The following is an 18,035-nucleotide window of genomic DNA, read 5'->3' on the forward strand; positions in this document are numbered from 1 at the left end:
AGATAATTAAAACCAGTAGGTGATCTGAGGACACTATGACTCTCTGACTTAATATAAATGGACGTTTTGTGATAAATTCTGAAAGAGGTACGAAGTGGAAGAGCTGAATATCACTGAAAGAACACCATCCATCACTGAGCAGATTAAATTGTTTCAGCTGTTCCATGTTAGCTGGCTTAAACCTCTCCTTAGAAGATGTGCAGCTTTTTTCTTTGATTACTGCCTCTCCATTTTAAGAAATCTTACCAAATAAAGATTTGGTTAGAAATGTTTCAATATGGGTGGGTTTTCTTACAGTGCAAAGAAGTAGTTGGCTGTTGTGATGCCTGCTCTGTTCTTTCCCTGCTGTGTACTTAGCATATAAATCCAAGATAAATGCAATTATTCTGTTTTTGCAGTCAAAATTCATAGAATCATAGAACTGTTGACCTTTCAGGTCATCTAATCCAACTCCCCTGCAAGGAACAGGGAAATTTGAGCTTATTGCCAACAACTAACTAAGAGTTTTGTTTTCCTTTTGTCACTTTGGCTGCAGCTGATTCACATCCAGCACGATGAGCTGAGCTTCTGCGTGCTGCTCAGGTTAACCTTAGGCCTCTGTTGAATCCTTATGAAGCACATAGTACCTGCAGAGTGATTGTACCTTCTTTCTGTCCAATACTATTTTCTCTTTGTGCTTCTCCTAGGAAAGCTTGTGCTCAATCAGTGCCACATGAAGCCTTTTGCCTCTGTTTGCTCTTGCTCACCCAGTTGATTGGAAGAGTTTCCATGGAAATTGGTGGGAGCTGGGAGCGCTCACCACAAATGACTGAGATTCTTCATAGTAGAAATAGCCATGCCATATTAGGAAAGAAAACCCAATGGGTTGTGGAGAGGCTTTGAGGATAATTAAAGGTGAATCTGATAAGACCGGCAGTCATTATCTCCTTGCTTTCTCTGTGAGGATGAATATTGATTTTAAATATGCTCTGGGTTCTAAGAGTCTGTTAGCCACACATCTAAAGGATTTTTTCCATGAGGTCAGGCTATAGCATTCTTAGAGTAATGCCGTTATTTCCCTATTCAGAGGAAAAGAAGAAAGCTGATTCTTTGAACTTCTGGATTAGTCAGAGCAGACAGTGTTGACAAGATATAATTGCTGCTTCAATTGAGAGGAAAGGTAATGCCTCTGTTGTTTTGAAGTTCTTGAAGAAACTCTCATGTGATCTGAAGCTACTTGTCTCAGACAAGCAATTTGCTCCTGAGTGACAAGAACTTTCACATGGTTCACACTGGCTTAAAAAAATAATAAAGTCAGAAGCCACTCCTGAATTTTTTTACTTCCATGAAGTGGGCTTGCAAAATCTGGATGAACCGTTGTCCATTTGCTCTCCTTTATCTCAAGCAACAACAAAAAGCCCAAGCTGGTCTTCAGCTAAGCCAAAAAAACCCCACATTATTTTCCCTGATAATCCATGTTAAAACATGGAACTTAGTATAAATTCCTTCCCTGACCTAAGCTGGTTGTCAGTTCACACCATTCGATGGGAAGACCATTTCACTTTACTATCAAGCCAATTATCTGTGACTTTTATTTTTATCCTACTAAATGTACGATCCCTTTCAGCTACCTGCCATCAAAATTTGCCTTCAAATATTGGATTGCTTCAATTGTTGACTTCAATATTGTTGACTTCAATAGGAACAGTGCTTGTGAAAGAGGAATGGGGACATTGTTTGCCTGGACAGTGTCCCGATGGTCAGGATGACATGGCTTTGGCTACAGATTACATATAACTTGTACTTTTTTGCCTTTTAATAGCAGGGAGCCTATTTTTGCTGTATTGTCAAACACATTGAACAGGAACCAAATTGATTTTATCAAAATTTTCATTACAGGTATCCCAGATAGGTCCCCTTTTACTTCCCTGTGTTCTAGACTAAATTTAATCCTACTCTTTTAAATCCCCTTTAATAGCTAGCCCACCTGTCTGTGTGCCTCATTTAAGTTTTCTTCTTTTCATGTGCCCCAATTAACTGATATAATGCTGTCTTACTTTTCCCTCTTACACCTCTTTCATATGTCCTCGCATCCTTTTCATTTCCTTCCACTACTTTTTTTTTTTTTTTTTTTTTCAGATTTCCCTTAGTACCAAATTGGTATTTTCACTGAACATTCCCCCGTTACTTATAGACTGATTTTTCTTGTTTGGTGGCAGCTAATTCAGAACCTCCCAATGGGCCAGATTCACCTGGTTGTTGCACTGCATGAATTTCCAGATGATTCTGTTGAAGTCAGTTTAGTAATGCTGAAATTTATGCTGGTGAGAGTGACATGAAAACCTGTAGTTTCAATGAGTAGCCTATTATATGCCCACCTAAAAGTCATTCTGACCATCCAGCTTACTTTGCTTGATTACTTCCTTGTTATGATTTAACTGGAGAATAGGGCGGTGGTGGTGTTTTTCTCTTTCAAGTTCAATTAGGAGCTCACTGACTCTTTTTGAGGCCCATTTGGGATCAGTGTGTTGGAGGTTGTAGTGTAGTTTAAAATTTGTTGTATGGTCTTGTGTAAACATGCTTTTGAACTTAGTCTTCATCATCAATTATTTCATCTGTATCTTACCTCATTGCTGGTGAAGCCCAGCTTCCTACTGTCAGGACACTGTAAGTGTTGTATTTTTCATGGTTTTTTGGATGGCTTTCATATTTTAATATTCTATTTAGAATACTTGATAATATTTTACTAATTGTCAGGTAGAAATATTTAAGAGATATTCTTTTTTTTTTTTCTTTCCTGAAACTTGACAAGCATCTGTAAAAACATCACTGTCTTACCTTATTTTCACTCTGGCTTGTTTATTTCATGATGGCCTTGTCCAAACTTGTAGATATCATACAGCTAGTATCTACATTAAACGTTATATATAAGAAGCTCATGCCTTTAAAAATACATTAAAAAAATAAAAAGGGAAACAAAGGATTGTGCTTTCAATCTCAATATTTAAAAAAAAAGGGGTATGCAGCAGCTAATTTTCACTAATAGGATCTGATTTTTGTCTTTTAAGGTAGAACTGGCCACACAGAGGCTGTACGAGTGGTATATCAGCCAGAAAACATCAGCTTTGAGAAACTGCTCAAGGTCTTCTGGGAGAATCATGACCCGACACAAGGTAGAGTGATGAGTGAGCCAGTATTTAATTATCTTACTAATTACAGCTGGGATAATTAGTGTTTGAGCTGCATGGAAGAGATGAACCTTGAAATCACACTGGAGCTTGAGAATATGATTGCAGACATTTATTGACAGAGAAAGAGAGGAAGAGAGAGAATGAGAGTACAGAAACTCACAATACCCCTCCTCCTTTACAGCTGTCTGTGCTGGGAAAATTCCCACAGAGAGACACAGCAGACAATAGAATTTTTTTTTTTCTCAGCTTTGATTATGACAATTTCTTCTGTAATGCTATCTTTTGTCCCTTAATTTAAAGCATATTTCTTTGCAGCTTCAAATGTGGACATTCTATTTTTGCTGAGAAAATTTATACTTTGTAATTTTTTTTTTTTTGCCACGTTTTCCAATGGCACTGAGTATTTTATTTTTTTTATGATTAGCAAAAAAAAAAATGAACAAAAGGTGTCAGAGTTGATATGCTGAGCAGAGCATTCTGGCTATTTGCCTTCTTCAAACCTTTCGATTTATCTCTCTTGGAAGAGATTTCGTGGTGACTTTATACACATCTGTGCAAACATAAATGGGAAACTGTGCTGGGAAAACATTGTACATGTTTATATAGTCTCAATAAGCATCATGCTTTCTACCATTTTCCAGAAATATTACGCGCAGTAACTCATTTCAATATTTTAACAGCTATCATAATTATGCCACTTGTTACCACATCTGGTAACAAAAAGCGCAGATGATACCTACAGAATGGGACACCACCCTGAGAGTCAGTAATTCTGAAAAGGATCCAGGGGCTTTTGTGGATTAAGTGTCTTCCACTGAGCCCAGAGTGCAGCAGAAAGACAAAAAATTGCTATTGCACCTCCTGCCTATGTGAAAAGGGAAGCCTTAGTCAGGGCGAGGATGCTTTCTGGAGGCAGCCAGTAAAATCTCATGGATTTGTTTAAGGCTGGAAAAGACCACTAAGATCATCAAGTCCAAGTGTCAGCCCTGGATCCCCCTAAACCAGTGTTCCTAAGTGCTCTATCTACCCTTTTCTTGAACCTCAAGGGATGGTGACCCCACCACCTCCCTGGGCAGCCTGTTCCAATGTGTTACGACTCTCTAAGAAGAAATGTTTCCTAATATCCAACCTGAACCTCTCCTCATCCAGCTTGAAGCCATTACCTCTTGTCCCAGTGCTGTTACCCAGGAGCAGAGGCCGACCCCCACCTCACCACATCCCCCTTTCAGGAGTTGGAGAAAGCAATGAGGTCTCCCCTGAGCTCCTCTGCTCTGAACTGACCATCCAAGTGCCCTCATCCACTCCCCATAACACTTAGGGCCTGTTCTCCAGACTCTTCACTGCTTTGTTGCCTTTCTTTGAAACATTTCATGTGGTTTCTGTGTTGACCTACCAAGGATTATAGAACAGAAAAAGGACACATTCAAACGTCAAACATCATTGTGAGATTGACAATCCAACCACTGGTGGACCATGACAAAATCCAATAGCTGGACATTCAAGTTTGAGAAGTTCCACCTCAGAACGAAATATTTTTGCAGTGTAATTAAGCATTGGATTCTTTTTCCATCACCTTCATTTCAAGACTTCAAAATGAGATCATTTATCGTTTGAAAGAGGAGCTCGATTCAGTTCCTGAGAAGCTCTGCCTATGTGTGGTGGCAATGGCATGTACTGGGACGTGCTGATTTATGTGCCTCCTTGATTAACCCCTTCCTTTCTATTTGTGTTCAGAATGATGTGCTGGCACCATCCTTGAAACACTCGCTCTGAGACTATACTTGTCTTCACATCATGCTTCAGGGCCTTTGTGGTTTGCTTGTAGGTTTCAGTAAGGAATTTTACCCCATCCTACCACTGGTTAGTTCTAGTTTTGTTCTTTTTAATTTGGATTGTCAGCGATTGGCCATAACTTGGCCTCTTTGTGTTTTACTCATAGGATGGGATTCATCCCAATTGCCAGAGCTAGGAACCTAGCCTTCCAGAGCAGCACGAGGAATGGATCTCTGTTGATATACTCAGGGAAACTACCACCTAACCAATTCTCTGCCACTGCTGTAGTCTTGCCTTTGACTGTATTTGGTTGGTCACTGCATGTGGCACAGATGCAATAGCTTGGTCTCTAGAGAGCTCCATTGCATTAGTTTGGCTGAAGTATGAGTACTGGGCATAATGTAGTAGTTGTGGTAAATGAACTTAGGATTCCTTCTGGTTTTAAAACAAAATAATAATAATAATATCTTTGTATTCACTTTACATCCTCACATAACTGAGGTTCAGAATAGTTCCAGTCAGTGCTTTCAGAAGAAGGTTGGATGCTGGCAGATGTATGATTCACTTCTTGATTTCTGGCAACTGGGGAAACATCATCTAATTAGCCCGGGCACAGAGCCACACTAATGTGACCGTATTCCTTCTGGGATGTAAGCTAATATCTCCGCATGATGCTGCAGTGTGGATACCCAAGTCATTCACAGCTACCTCAGGAATCTGTGTGGCTCTGTGGTGCCTGGTATAAACAGAGCTAAGCCTTCATTAGGAGGAATTTTTTCACACAGAGGCTGGTGAAGCACTGGAACAGGAGGTTGTGGATGCCCCATCCCTGCAGGCATTCAAGGCCAGGCTGGATGTGGCTCTGGGCAGCCTGGGCTGCTGGTGTGACCCTGCACATAGCAGGGGCTTGGAACTAGATGAGCACTGTGGTCCTTTGCAACCCAGGCCATTCTAGGATTCATACATATTCACGTATTTCCTCATATTTTCTCATATGCACATAATATTCCTTGTATTTCACACACTGTCTCTGCTTAAATGTGATGTTCATGGGGCAGTAATTAAAAAGGAAGGGAGAACAACAACAGCTCTTCATGCTGCTGGAGTTACATCTGTTACTTGATGAACTAATGACACAATGATCTCAGTGAATGCTGGCAATACAAAAGCTGTATTTCAGAGCAGTGACACACTTTGAGGAAGAAGGGATGTCTGCTTTGAATGGATAGCAGGAAAGAAATTTGCTAGTTCATTTACAGCTAGAAGGAGGAAGTTGAACCTTCTTCCTTTGCATGACCAGGACGTCCTATTTTTAATGGACTGGGCATGTGCTCAGTAGAGAGGCAAAATACGCAGGAAGCAGAAAGGTTGTTACCTTGGCCATCATCGAACTGGATGGACTTCAAACCCCTGACATTTCCATCCATGTTTGCTCTTAAAGAACTTTAAAGTGAAATGTGTTTACCCAACACATTTCATTTAGATAGCGACTGATCTTATCTGGTACTAAGGAGAAAGCCTTACAGCCTGCCATGGGACCAGAAGAGGGAGAAAGCAGCATGGGTAGGGCCAGCAACGCCAACAGCCTCATCAATAACACCGAGATTTTTCTCTTTTTTTTGATGTATTTTTATTTTCTCTGCACACAGCAGGCTGGGAGGCAGATGTTGGCCTCCAGCCCAGCGGAGCCATGCTCTGCTGGCAGTGGATGACGGCCTAGCGCCGCCGTCGGGGCCGCCTCTTGCGGGGCGGGGGTGAATCCTGGGGGTCGCTGCGGGTCTTCCTTTTCGGGGCGCGTCGGGGCCCCCCAGACGAGTGCTCTCTGCTCCCGGTGGAAGGGCCCGCTGCTGCCGCCTGCCCCGGCTCTTCCTGCGGCTCCTCTGCTGCGGTTGCCGTGGCGGTGCTGGGGAGCCCAGGTTCCCCAGTGGAGCTGCTGAGCGGCTCCTCGGTACCAGAGGCGGGAGGGTCCTGATGGGATGCGCCTGATGGGAGGCTGGGGGTGGCTGCAGGGCTGGCCTCCCGCCCTCCTGCGTCATGGCCGTCCTGCTGGTCCAGCTGACGGCGGATCTGGGGGCTGTACAGGCCTCTGGCGACGTTGATGAGGCGCCGTACAAAGGGCAGCACGTCGCCATCGGTGATTGGCTGCAGCTCCCGGACCAAGGTCTCCTGGTCGAGCCCGTGCTGGCAGAGAAGGCTCACGGTGGCCCATAGCCCCGCTTGCACTTCCCACCAATCCTCGCTCGACATTTCCCTGATCTCTTGCTGCAGCCAGTTGAGCAGGGGCGCGAGGTCATCGGGATGCTGATCGAAAAACGCAGCCCAGACCTCAGCAGGGAAGTCGTGCTCGGGTGGAATGAGCACTTGCTCTGCAGGCCCCTGCTCGTCCTGCAGGCCGTCATCTGAGCGTTCCGCGGGCTGCGGGACGGAACACTCAAGATAATCATCATCCGCCCTCACCGAGTAGCGGATGCTGATTATTTTGTGCCCGCATACGGCACAAATCGGTTTCTTCTCGGCCCACCAGACGGCGCAGCCGTAGCAGAGCCGGTGTTGGCAAGGAGTCATATAGGTGACATCCTCCCGAGCTTGCCCGCAGACGGGGCAGGTCCAATTGGATGGTATATCCATGGCCCGGGCTCTGCGGTGGGCTGAGGAGAGCTGAGGTTGGAAAGCTGCTCCCCTCACTGGTGCTGCAGCAGGCAGAAGGTGTTACAAGCTGCAAAAGAGAAAGAGAAGCCATGGTCACTTGCTGCCCCAGCGGCAGGTGGCAGTGACACCCCGGTCCCTTGGCAGAAACCCTCCCGGTCCCTGTTCCCCACCAGCTGCGGCAGGGGCCGTGTCCTGCACCTCTCACCTCTGCTGCTGCGAGTGCACCTCGCACAGACCCAGCTGCCTGAGCCAGGCAGGGCTGGGGAAACGCTGGTGATGCTGTGGGATGGGCTGCAAGAACTGCTGCCAGTAGCCCCACAGCACGACACAACCAATTCGTTCAGTGCTCAAGTCCTGCAGCTACGCTCAGCTGGAGCCCAAGCACGAATGCACGCTGGCCTCTGCTGGCACCCAAATCCATACAGCAAGGGCTGTTGAGGTCACAGTCATCTCTCGTTGACGTCACAACCCCCTGGTCGGTGACCTCACAATCCATCACTGCATGTATTGGGGCACCGGCCTGGGCCTCCCTCACCCTCCATCATTCCATGATTTTCCTTTGTAATGGTGATATACTTGGAGAAATAAAAATTGCACATTTTTCTACTGCACGTGTAACTTGTAACCAACTTGTCATTAGATGGTGACAAAGCTAGGCAGGTTCAATGTGCAGCAATAGATGCCGTTGTGGTTGGCCCGAGGACCAGCTCCTCAAAGTCCCTGCCTGCTTGCCCTGCGTGGATGATGGACTGCATCCCCGTTTGCAGAGCGGGCGCTGGGGCCTGCTGCTAGTCCACCGCTGGATGCAGAGGAAACAAAACTGGTGGCAGCATGGCATGATGTATGCCACACTGTCCCAGTTCTCCTGGCCATATGGGGCAGTGGGTGCCTAAAGCCGCTTCCACGCATCCACCAATTGCAGTGGGCATGGGGGAGTGGGAGATGAAAATTTGCTCCCCAGCACTGTTGCTGTGGCATCAGGTGTCACGTTGGAATAGGACAAGAGCCCCCACGGCCATAGGCCAACCTGGGGAGGGTTCCTCAAGAAGAACCCCCAGCTGCCAGCGGGAGGCATTGCCTACCTGCACTGCTGCACACAACTCTGCACAATGTCCCGTCCGCCTGCTTCCAGCAGGGTCGGGGTAAAGCAAAAGCGGCTCTGAGACGGCCCTCTGAGAGCTGCGCTAGCAGCACCCAGAGCACGTTTCAGCTCCAAACTCGCCCTGTGCACACTCCACTCCTCGCACAAACGCTCGGTTGGAGGCCAGGCACGAACTGATCGGCTGGGCTGCCGCACCCGCGTTAAAGCAGGGTGGGCTGAGCAGTCACAATGCATCGCACAGAGATGTCACAAACGAGGGCTTGGCCGTGTTGCCAGTCCTCACCTTCACTCAAGGTCATCACCATGGTGATGCCACCATCCATTGCTTGGTTATCACAGTGAGCTGGCCTCGCCTGCTGCACGTGTGCCAGCAGCACTCAAGCCCAGCACACGTTTCTGGGCTTTCCCCAGCACCTCTGCTTGTTCCGTTCCTCCCCACATCTCATGTGCTTGGCACCAGTGTTTCACACCAATCACTGGCACCTGGGACCTGTCTTCTCATGGGCCCCATCGGGTTGCTCAGGCCATGGCACGCAGCCCCAGTCATGTTCAACATGTGATGAAATAAAAGCCTAACACACTTAATGTGTAACTTCTGATCTTTTGCTGTTCAGCTGATATTGCCACGTCCCCACTAAGCGGACGAGGTGGTGAAGACTTTCAAGTATATCACCCCTTTTTTCAATTAACTGGATTGAATGGGGAAAAGAAGAAAAAAAGATTGTTCCTCTTCAAAGCTACATGTGTTTTAAATTTTAAGACGTGCATTTTTATGCAGGTTATATTTAAGTGTAAGTTTATTGTAATTTATTGTACTCTTGTGTGTTTTGTTTGTAAAGCATTGCTTTAATATGTTAATGCCTTGGTGTCTTAACCAGCTTAAATTATTAGCAGGCTCCATGGCCTACTTCCATTTACAGGATGTAATGCTGCAATTCTAAAGCAGGAATTGTCACAAAAGATTTCGTACAGTTTTCAATGAGCAAATAAGTATTCCAAGAGGAAGATCAGAGAAGTACAGTAGGAGATAGGTGATTGGTAGAAGTAACTGAAGCCAAGGAGTGAAATCTGAAAGGCTCTTCAGAAGCACTGGCATGTTACTTCAAAGTTTCTAGTCCCCAAAGCGGATGAAGAGCTGGACAAAAACACATTAGTCCAGACTGACATTGCTAGACAGCTGCAGCAACTGAAATTCTGCTCTTGAACATCACGGGTGTTCTAAAACAAACCACTGCTTTGGAAGATCTTTCATTGAGGGATCCCTCCATGAATTCTTAAAAAAAGATAAACTGACATGAAGATTTGGACATGGGAAATCTCTTTGAGAAGTTGTTGAGATAATGCATCTAGATCCTAAGCTGTCCCACCTTCTCTGCAGAGCTCAAGGCAGCTGCTCATTTTGGAGAAGCTGCAGGTGAAGGAAGAAGTGTAAGGTAGCTTGAGTGGGAATCAAGTCTGACATCTGAGCTGTCTGTAGGAGGGCGCTTCCTATTGTGAGAAGGGTCTAAGTTGCTTTCACCATCATGGCAGATCTCAGCTCAGCTACTTATACAGAGCTGTCTGGTACCACCGAAGACATTGCAAGACATCCCGGACAGCACTACCATTTGGACAGCTAAGACAAACCTCACATATGTAGGAGCAGATTATTTGTGCTTCTTGATCTATCCAGCCTTTGTTCTGGACTTTTCCCTTCAGAAGCCACGTCGCTCTGAGTGCCTGAGGATGAGATGAATTGTTCTCTATAGGTGTTTCCTTTCACTGATGAAGAGAAGTGAAATTCTCACGTAAAAATGTCTGTGGCAGACCTGAGTCCTTCTAACCAGCAGTTGAACTAGGTCATTTCAAATACTACTAGATTCCATGTGTGGTGGTTTCACACTGATGGACAACTAAAATCCAGTACGCAATTCTTCCACCCATCCTCCTCAAAGGAATAGGGAAAATATGATGGAAAATAGTTTGTGGACTGATAAAAAGACAAGGAGACCATGCATCATGGGAAAAAGACACTCAGAACAGGGAAAATAATGAAATATTTTGCCTATTTCTAGCGGACCTGAGCAGTTAGAAACTCAAAGCAAACCACAGTCACCTTCCTCCCCACCCATTCTCTTGTTTTAGATCTCGGTATTCCCTCACACCCTCATAAACCAAGCAGAGCTTGTCCCTCGCTCAGATTATGACAAGAATGGACCCATCCTCACCATGTAACTCTGAACACTACTGTATTATACCATACCACTACTAAATTATCTTAGTTCCACAGTCAGGCTGTCATCTCCATGCTGCCATTTGAACAGTTCAGCAGTACAAGCCATCACAGCCACGACCCAAGATTGTGCCCTGAAGCCTCTTAATTTTCTGGTATAAATATGCCCCATAGTCCAACTGTGATCTGTATCATCCCACATGCTCATAGCTGTGCCCCTTGTTCAAGGGTCCATATTTACCTTAGAGTTTCTGACTCGCGCTGGAGAGCAGTAAATGTATCTGTTTTCTTTTTAAGTGTTGTGCTGTAAGAGAAAATAAAGTTGTAAAGCTGCCACAGCATGCTGAAGGAGCGTGTCAATAGCTGGCTCATTTTCAGCAAAACTCACTTCCTGGTATGCAATTAAAGAAAAAGATGACTGTGTTGCAAATGTAATATTTTTTTTTAGAATTTCATAAGCAGCCTCAAATTCCATGACAGTCATAAAATTTACTTTCCTTATTCATCATAGAATCATAGAATGGTCTGGGTTGGAAGGGACCTCAAAGATCATCAAGCTCCAACCCCCGTGCCACAGGCAGGTTTGCCAATGTCCATATCTAATACTAGACCAGGCTGCCTATGGACCTATCCAACCTTGAACAACTCCAGGGATGGACGGGGCATCCATAGCCTCTCTGGGTAGCTGTTCCAACACCTCACCACTCTCATAGGAAAGAACTTTCTCCTGATATCCAGCGTACACCTTCCCTCCTTCAACTTGAAACCATTTCCCTTTATCCTGCTGTTATCTACCCTTGTAAAGAGTTGACTCCCCTCTCGTCTGTAGGCTCCCTTTAGGTACTGGAAGGCTACAATTAGGTCACCCCACAACCTTCTCTTCTCCAGGCTGAACAAGCCCAGCTCCCTCAGCCTGTCTTTGTAGGGGAATTTCTCCAGCCCTCTGACCATCTTTGTGGCCCTCTGAATCCTCTCCAGCAGCTCCCTGTCTTTCTTATACTGGGAGCCTCAGACCTGGATGCAGTACTCCAGATGAGGTCTCATGAGGGACAATCACTTCCCTCTCCCTGCTGGCCATCCCTCTTCTTCTGATATTCCAGTACATTTCATTCCACAATAAATTCCTTAGTTATTTTACTTTCATCCTGTTCAAGTGACTTCCACTGTACAGTTCAGCTTTGTCTGTCCATAAACTGGAAATACTCTTTTCTTCAAAACATTTCAACGTACCTGGTATTAAATAGTGAGGAATATGCTCTGATTTCAGTGGGATTCTTCACATGTTTAAAATTATGAGTGTGCTGAAAGGCTTTGTTGAAAACAGGACAAAACATTCGTCGCTGCCATTCCATATGTTGTCAAGGGCCGTATTTTACCTCTGTTTACACTTCACACATCATTTTATCCCCGCCTTGCTGTTCACCATCAAATTATAATATTGATATATATGAACTACATAAAATTGTCAAATTATACAAGCCCGCTATATCTTACTTGAGAAACTATACTGACTTTTTATTGGTATTATTTAGCATTGTTAAATATTAATTAAGCCAATAGAACACTGATTCAAAACAGACAATTCCTAGACTTCTAATACCTCTGGACATCACTCATAAATGTCATGAATAAATAAGCAACACCTCTCTCCAAGTTCTCATATGCACACAGCAACTTAAAAATCAACCTGAAAAATGCTTTACCTCTTTACACTGAGAAGATGAAGCATTTCTCTCTGAAGAGCACATATTCATAGAATCATAGAATGTTTCTGGTTGGAAAAGACCTTCAAGATCGAGAGTCATTAAAGATCGAATCAAGTCAAGGGGTGCTGTTGACAAGGGTGGATAGTGATAGGACAAGGAGGAATGGTTTTAAACTGAGACAGGGGAGGTTTTAGGTTGGATATAAGGAGGAAGTTTTTCAGCCAGAGGGTGGTGAGGCACTGGAACAGGTTGCCCAAGGAGGCTGTGGATGCCCCATCCCTGCAGGCATTCAAGGCCAGGCTGGATGTGGCTCTGGGCAGCCTGGTCTGCTGGTTGGTGACCCTGCACATAGCAGGGGGTTGGAACTAGATAAGCATTGTGGTCCTTTTCAACCAAGGCCATTCTGTGATTCTATGATTCTATGATTCATCCTAGCTTGACTCAGTAGAAGTTCCAAGTGGTTCTTTTGTAATAATTTGCAAAAAGCAACAGCATCGCTTTACCTGCAGAGATGATGGCAGTCACTGAAGCCTTCATGTGCTCCAGACATGGCTGATGTGGACAGATTGCTTAACCTGTGCATGTTTATGATTGCTTAGCGCTAAACTCTGTTCAGTGTCTTTGCAGAGCTCACTGCATCTCTATAGCCTTCCTTGATCTGAGGAAAACTAAACCACTAGTGCCTAATTTCAAGTTTCTTTGTCTTGTGGGATAGGGATGGCATGCTGTATATCTTTTTCAAGTTGTGGCAGTTAGCACTAGAAGCTTGGTAAGGTGGAATTATTTCTTCATCTTTTTTGCACCCGCTCCCTGCTTTTATCTTGCTATGGGAAACGTGGTTTTCTGTAAAGATACTGAAAGTGAGAATTATCTCTCTGACCTGCGATATTTTTCTTCTTTCCTGAAATTCAGCTGTGTGCAAAGTCTTACTTAGCCAGCCTTACGGGAATGCAGCTCAGTCTGTCAAAGGGAAGGCTTTTACTAAGCAGTTAAATTAGAAAGATTTCTTATTCATGAAATTCAGCACACTCCTTAGATGAATCCAATGTCTCATACAACCAGCAAGCATTGGACTTTCTGAGGATAGAGCTCACTCAGAAATACAAAAGCTTTGTCTGTGGCATTGCCTTATCTTGCCCCCAGAAGTCGGGTTAATGCCATTTAAGCCCTTGTATCCCCCACAGAAACCATGGACTTGTCTAGTTGTCCCAGTGTCATTAAACATCAAATATGGAAATATTCACTTGTATTGTTTCAGATTCACTTGCAATTAAGGACCTTTCAAATATCAATCTAGGTGGTACTAAACTTGCTAAAGGATACAGACGGGCAGTCCTATCATTCATTGTTGAAAAAGCATATTAATATTCAGAAGCTCCTGCTTTCCAAGCAGTTGGACCTCCTGCCTTCAAGATGAGGCAGACATCTCACTGGGATTCAGGGTTTCTCTGGGAGGCAGCCTGGCTCTTGTTTCATGATGCTCTTGAGTCTGAGTATTATACAGAAGACTACTGAAAAGCAGGAACCTTTGATCAGTCAAACAGCCTGTGAGTTGAAAGAGATTCTCCCAGATGAGCATCTCCTAAGTGTGGGGCCCTGATAAAGTCCTCCTTGACTATTAATTTAGGCTGTATTTTATAATTCATTACATTTGGGATACTGAAAAAGCAACAAACAAACCCTCGAATTCTGCCAAGTGACATATGGTTGTCATCTCTGTTCAGCCTCTACTGCACAGATCAGCATTCCTTCTCTCCTAGGAATAATCTTATCTACAACGGGAATGCTCTATACAACTCTAGAAGTGCTTGAGGTGGTTGCTTCTTTGTGGCTGATACAGCAAAAGAGGGTGAATGTCCTATGCTAAAAATACTGTTGAAGAGTCTTACAGCTGTCTGCTTTGTGCATCACTTTGTAGAATTACAGAGGCACAGAGTAGATTCTGTATTGCCCTGTTTTTGCACCAAAAGTGCCTTTCTTAGAGCCTTCCAAATTTTTTTTCAATATAAGCCTGGCCATCTTCTCCAAATGGCATCCTTACAATGGTTTTGCTGGCACCTCCATGCTGTGTGTCCACTTTCAGCCCATCAGTTTGTGTTGTGCTTCAGCCTGTTTTCATGCTTTCTGGAAGCTAGTCTTTGACCTGTCTGGAGGTCTTTCTTCATGCTGACACTGACAACAACAAAATTCTCTGATCAAGCTGAAAAGTAACCCTGCATGAACTGAAATGTAGCTTTGAGCATGGACTTTCATTGCCAGAAGCACAACTGCTAGTGAGACTGCCCTTCTGGCACCAGCAGTGCCTGCCAATGTGTGAACCAATTGGGAAACCCAACTTCACTTATGTTCAGGGAAGAAAATGTCATATTTTATCTGATCAGAAAGTTTGACCACTCTGAGGGGAGTCAGAAACAATTTCTGCAAGTCTCTGGAAACATCTTTATGATACTGGAGGAATCAGTTTGTCATGGTGCAAGCAGGATTGCTGTTAAGCATGGTGCTATTCATAATTATGTTGATCCTTTGGAAGATTGAAGTCTTAAATGTGTTAGAGGTTTCAGCTCAATCTGAGGCAGCTTTAAAGGATGATTCTTTGTTGCTTTCATAAAATCATGGAATCATAGAATCATTCAGGTAGGAAAAGACCACTAGGATCATCAAGTCCAACCATCAACCCATTGCCCTCGTGCCTACTACCCCATGTCCCTCAGAGCCACATCTCTACATCAGTAGTCATACATTTCTTTTTAGCAGAAAAAGAATCCCAGATACTGTTTCCTCCTTTTGAAAACATACCTGGAGCAAATGAAAAATCCACTCATTTCCTTTAGCACCTTACTCTCTTGAAAATCTTATGTTTGTTTCGGTAGTTCTGCTCCTGGTATTTATCAAGAGTATCCAGTCCTTTCCAGCTGCTACAGTTCTCAATTCTCTCCCTATATACAAATCCTATTGTTTTTCATTGCTGCTTCTGGCTTTTGTTTGTATTTCTGGTAGCTGAAGGAGCTGAGGGGAAGGCAGGGCCCAATGGCCTTAGCAGCCCTCTGACACAAAGCTGTAGTGCAAAGATACCCATGGCCATCACTGCCTAAGAGCTTCCAGAAAATTACTTTTACTCATTCCTTGAGTATACAGAGAACCAAAGTTAGTGGTAAGTAATCTCATTTGTCCTTTCTGTCGTGAAGAAGTCCTTATCTCGCCTGTGTTTGTCCAGGAAATGTAAGCAGAACTGTTATTTTTCCAGCAGTTAAGGACCATCTGTACTACAACAAACTCATCACCTGCCAGATTCATTCAGAACATCTCTTAGTCCATAAGTCTTGCGTATCCACGATAAAGAAGAGATGTATGAGCTGTTTCTCCTCCCTGTGACCTTCCAAACAGTTTGGCATTTAGCCTTAGTGCTGATACATGAATTCTCCAGATTAATATCTGGTTTTCGTTGTGCTGACCCGTTTTAGTTGCAGAGGGTATATTTATTTCTCACCAGTTTTGAAGGACTGTACTTTTTTTAGACATCACATAAGGAATCTATCATCTGCAAATAATTAAAATTAGACACTGGAAATGACATTGTATTGCTAATGAGCAGATGTGTCTACTTACACCAGTGGAAGAACAGCTGTACACATAAAAAATGCTGCAGCGACCCTAAACCAACATTATGTATTCTGCTACAGGCCTGTAACTTCATTTAGAGATTGAAGGGAAAAAAAAAAATCTCTCCATGTAAAATATATTCACTTTTGATTTTTTTTTTTTTAGATTTCTGTGAATCTCTTCCCTTTATAATTTGAATGAAATTTTCAAGTCTCAGATTGATGCAGAAACACCTTTGCCATCTACTTCAGATGTTATTAAAAGCCCTGATAGTTTCAGCATTATCACAAGCAGCAGAAACACAAACCTATTGTCACCAGACACATTAAATATATTCAAAATATAATTACAGACCCCCCTCGGGAGCCATTCCTGGTCCCATACTCTTCAATATTTTCATTAATGACTTGGAAGGTATAGTGGAGAGGATACTAATTAAATCTGTGGTAAAGACGATGCCAGTAGGCTCTTGGAGGAAAGGAATAAAGCCCAGCTCTGGGTTGATAAATCAAAAAAGCCATGGAAAATGATGTACTGATATTCAGTGATGATAAATGTATATTGGTTCATGCAGGACTGGATACTCAACAATGGGAATATGGAATATATTCTAATTCCGGCTCTTATCTCAAGGAGGGAAGGTTTAGATTGGGTGTCAAGGGGAAGTTCTTTACCAAATGAGTCGTGAGATGCTGGAACAGGCTGCCCAGAGAGGCTGTGGATGCCCCATCCCTGGAAGTGTTCAAGGCCAGGTTGGATGGGGCCTTGGGCAGCCTGGTCTGGTATTAAATGTGGTTGGTGGCTCTGCATGCAGCAGGAGGTTTGTAGCTTCGTGGTCATTAAAGGCATTAAGGTTGGAGGCAGCCCGGGCTGCAGTGAGCATGTCCTGGTCGAGTTTGTGATCTCAAGGGATGTGGGTCTGGCAAAGAATGGCATCAGGACCCTGAACTTTGGAAGAGCGAACTTTAAAGTTCAATGGACTGTTGGCCAAGATCCCCTGGGATGCTGTCTTTAAAACAAAGATGTTGAGGAGAGCTGGCTACTCTTCAAGGATGCCTTTCTGAGAGCACAAGAGCTCTCCATCCCTCTGAATAAGAAAGCGGGCAGAGGAGGTAGGAAACTGGCATGGCTCAGCAAGGACCTGCTGGGCGTGCTGAGGGCAAAGAAAGGTGCATACAAGCTCTGGAAACAAGGCCGTGTCCCCTGGGAAGAATACAGGGATACCGTCTGGACCTGCAGACCATTGGTAAATGTAAAGGGAGAACTGGATTCAACAGATGAAGAAAAGGCTGAGGTACTGAATGAGTTCTTTGCCTCAGTCTTCACTGGCGGCCAGGATTACAGTATTTCTCACGTCCCTGAGCCCTGCATCCCTAAACCTCTGAGTGGGGACCAGGGCAGTAAATCCCCCCCCCCACACTGTAAGGGCAGAGCAAGTCCAAGACCACCTCATGAGACTGAATGTGTACAAGTCTATGGGGCCGATGGCATGCATCCCAGGGTTCTGAAGGAGCTGGCTGAGGTGGTTGCTGAGCCGCTCTCCATCATATTTGAAAAGTCGTGGCTGTCAGGTGAGGTCCCAGATGACTGGAGGAAGGATCACGTCACTCCCATTTGCAAGAAAGGGAGCAAGGAGGACCCCAGGAATTGCAGGCCAGTGAGTCTCACCTCTGTGCCTGGGAATATCATGGAACAGATCCTCCTGGATGACGTGCTTGATCACATGAGGAATGGGCGTGTGATCCATGACAGCCAGCACAACTTCACCAAGGGAAGGTCATGCTTGACCAATCTGGTGGCCTTCTATAATGGGGTGACAGCAT

General features: G+C 44.5%; 2 protein-coding genes across 9 annotated transcripts in view; one reads left to right on the forward strand and one right to left on the reverse strand.

Moving 5' to 3' along the window:
- Positions 1–18,035, forward strand: part of MSRA (methionine sulfoxide reductase A) — a 271,330-nt gene that overhangs the window by 153,017 nt on the left and 100,278 nt on the right. For 6 of the 8 annotated variants that reach the window (XR_016464580.1, XM_090136599.1, XM_090136598.1 and 3 more), the window contains one exon: positions 3,048–3,152. The exons of 1 other annotated variant lie outside the window; for it this stretch is intronic. Coding sequence is in view for 6 of the 7 variants with exons in the window: in XM_090136599.1 (XP_089992725.1) it covers positions 3,048–3,152 (105 nt within the window). In the remaining variant the exon portion in view is untranslated. The remainder of the gene's footprint in view (positions 1–3,047; positions 3,153–18,035) is intronic. One more of the 8 variants, XM_031603827.2, reaches the window with a different exon arrangement.
- Positions 6,660–7,579, reverse strand: LOC116235603 (uncharacterized). The gene has a single exon (XM_090136597.1). The coding sequence runs from the start codon at positions 7,569–7,571 to the stop codon at positions 6,660–6,662; it is 912 nt and encodes a 303-aa protein (XP_089992723.1). The 5' UTR covers positions 7,572–7,579.

Source organism: Phasianus colchicus, chromosome 2, assembly GCF_987193195.1.
Source record: "Phasianus colchicus chromosome 2, bPhaCol1.hap1.1, whole genome shotgun sequence".
NCBI lineage: Eukaryota > Metazoa > Chordata > Aves > Galliformes > Phasianidae > Phasianus > Phasianus colchicus.

What these genes read in the sequence shown, in the direction of transcription:
- LOC116235603 (XM_090136597.1), bottom strand. Translation starts at nt 7,571, where the DNA reads ATGGATATACCATCCAATTGGACCTGCCCCGTCTGCGGGCAAGCTCGG.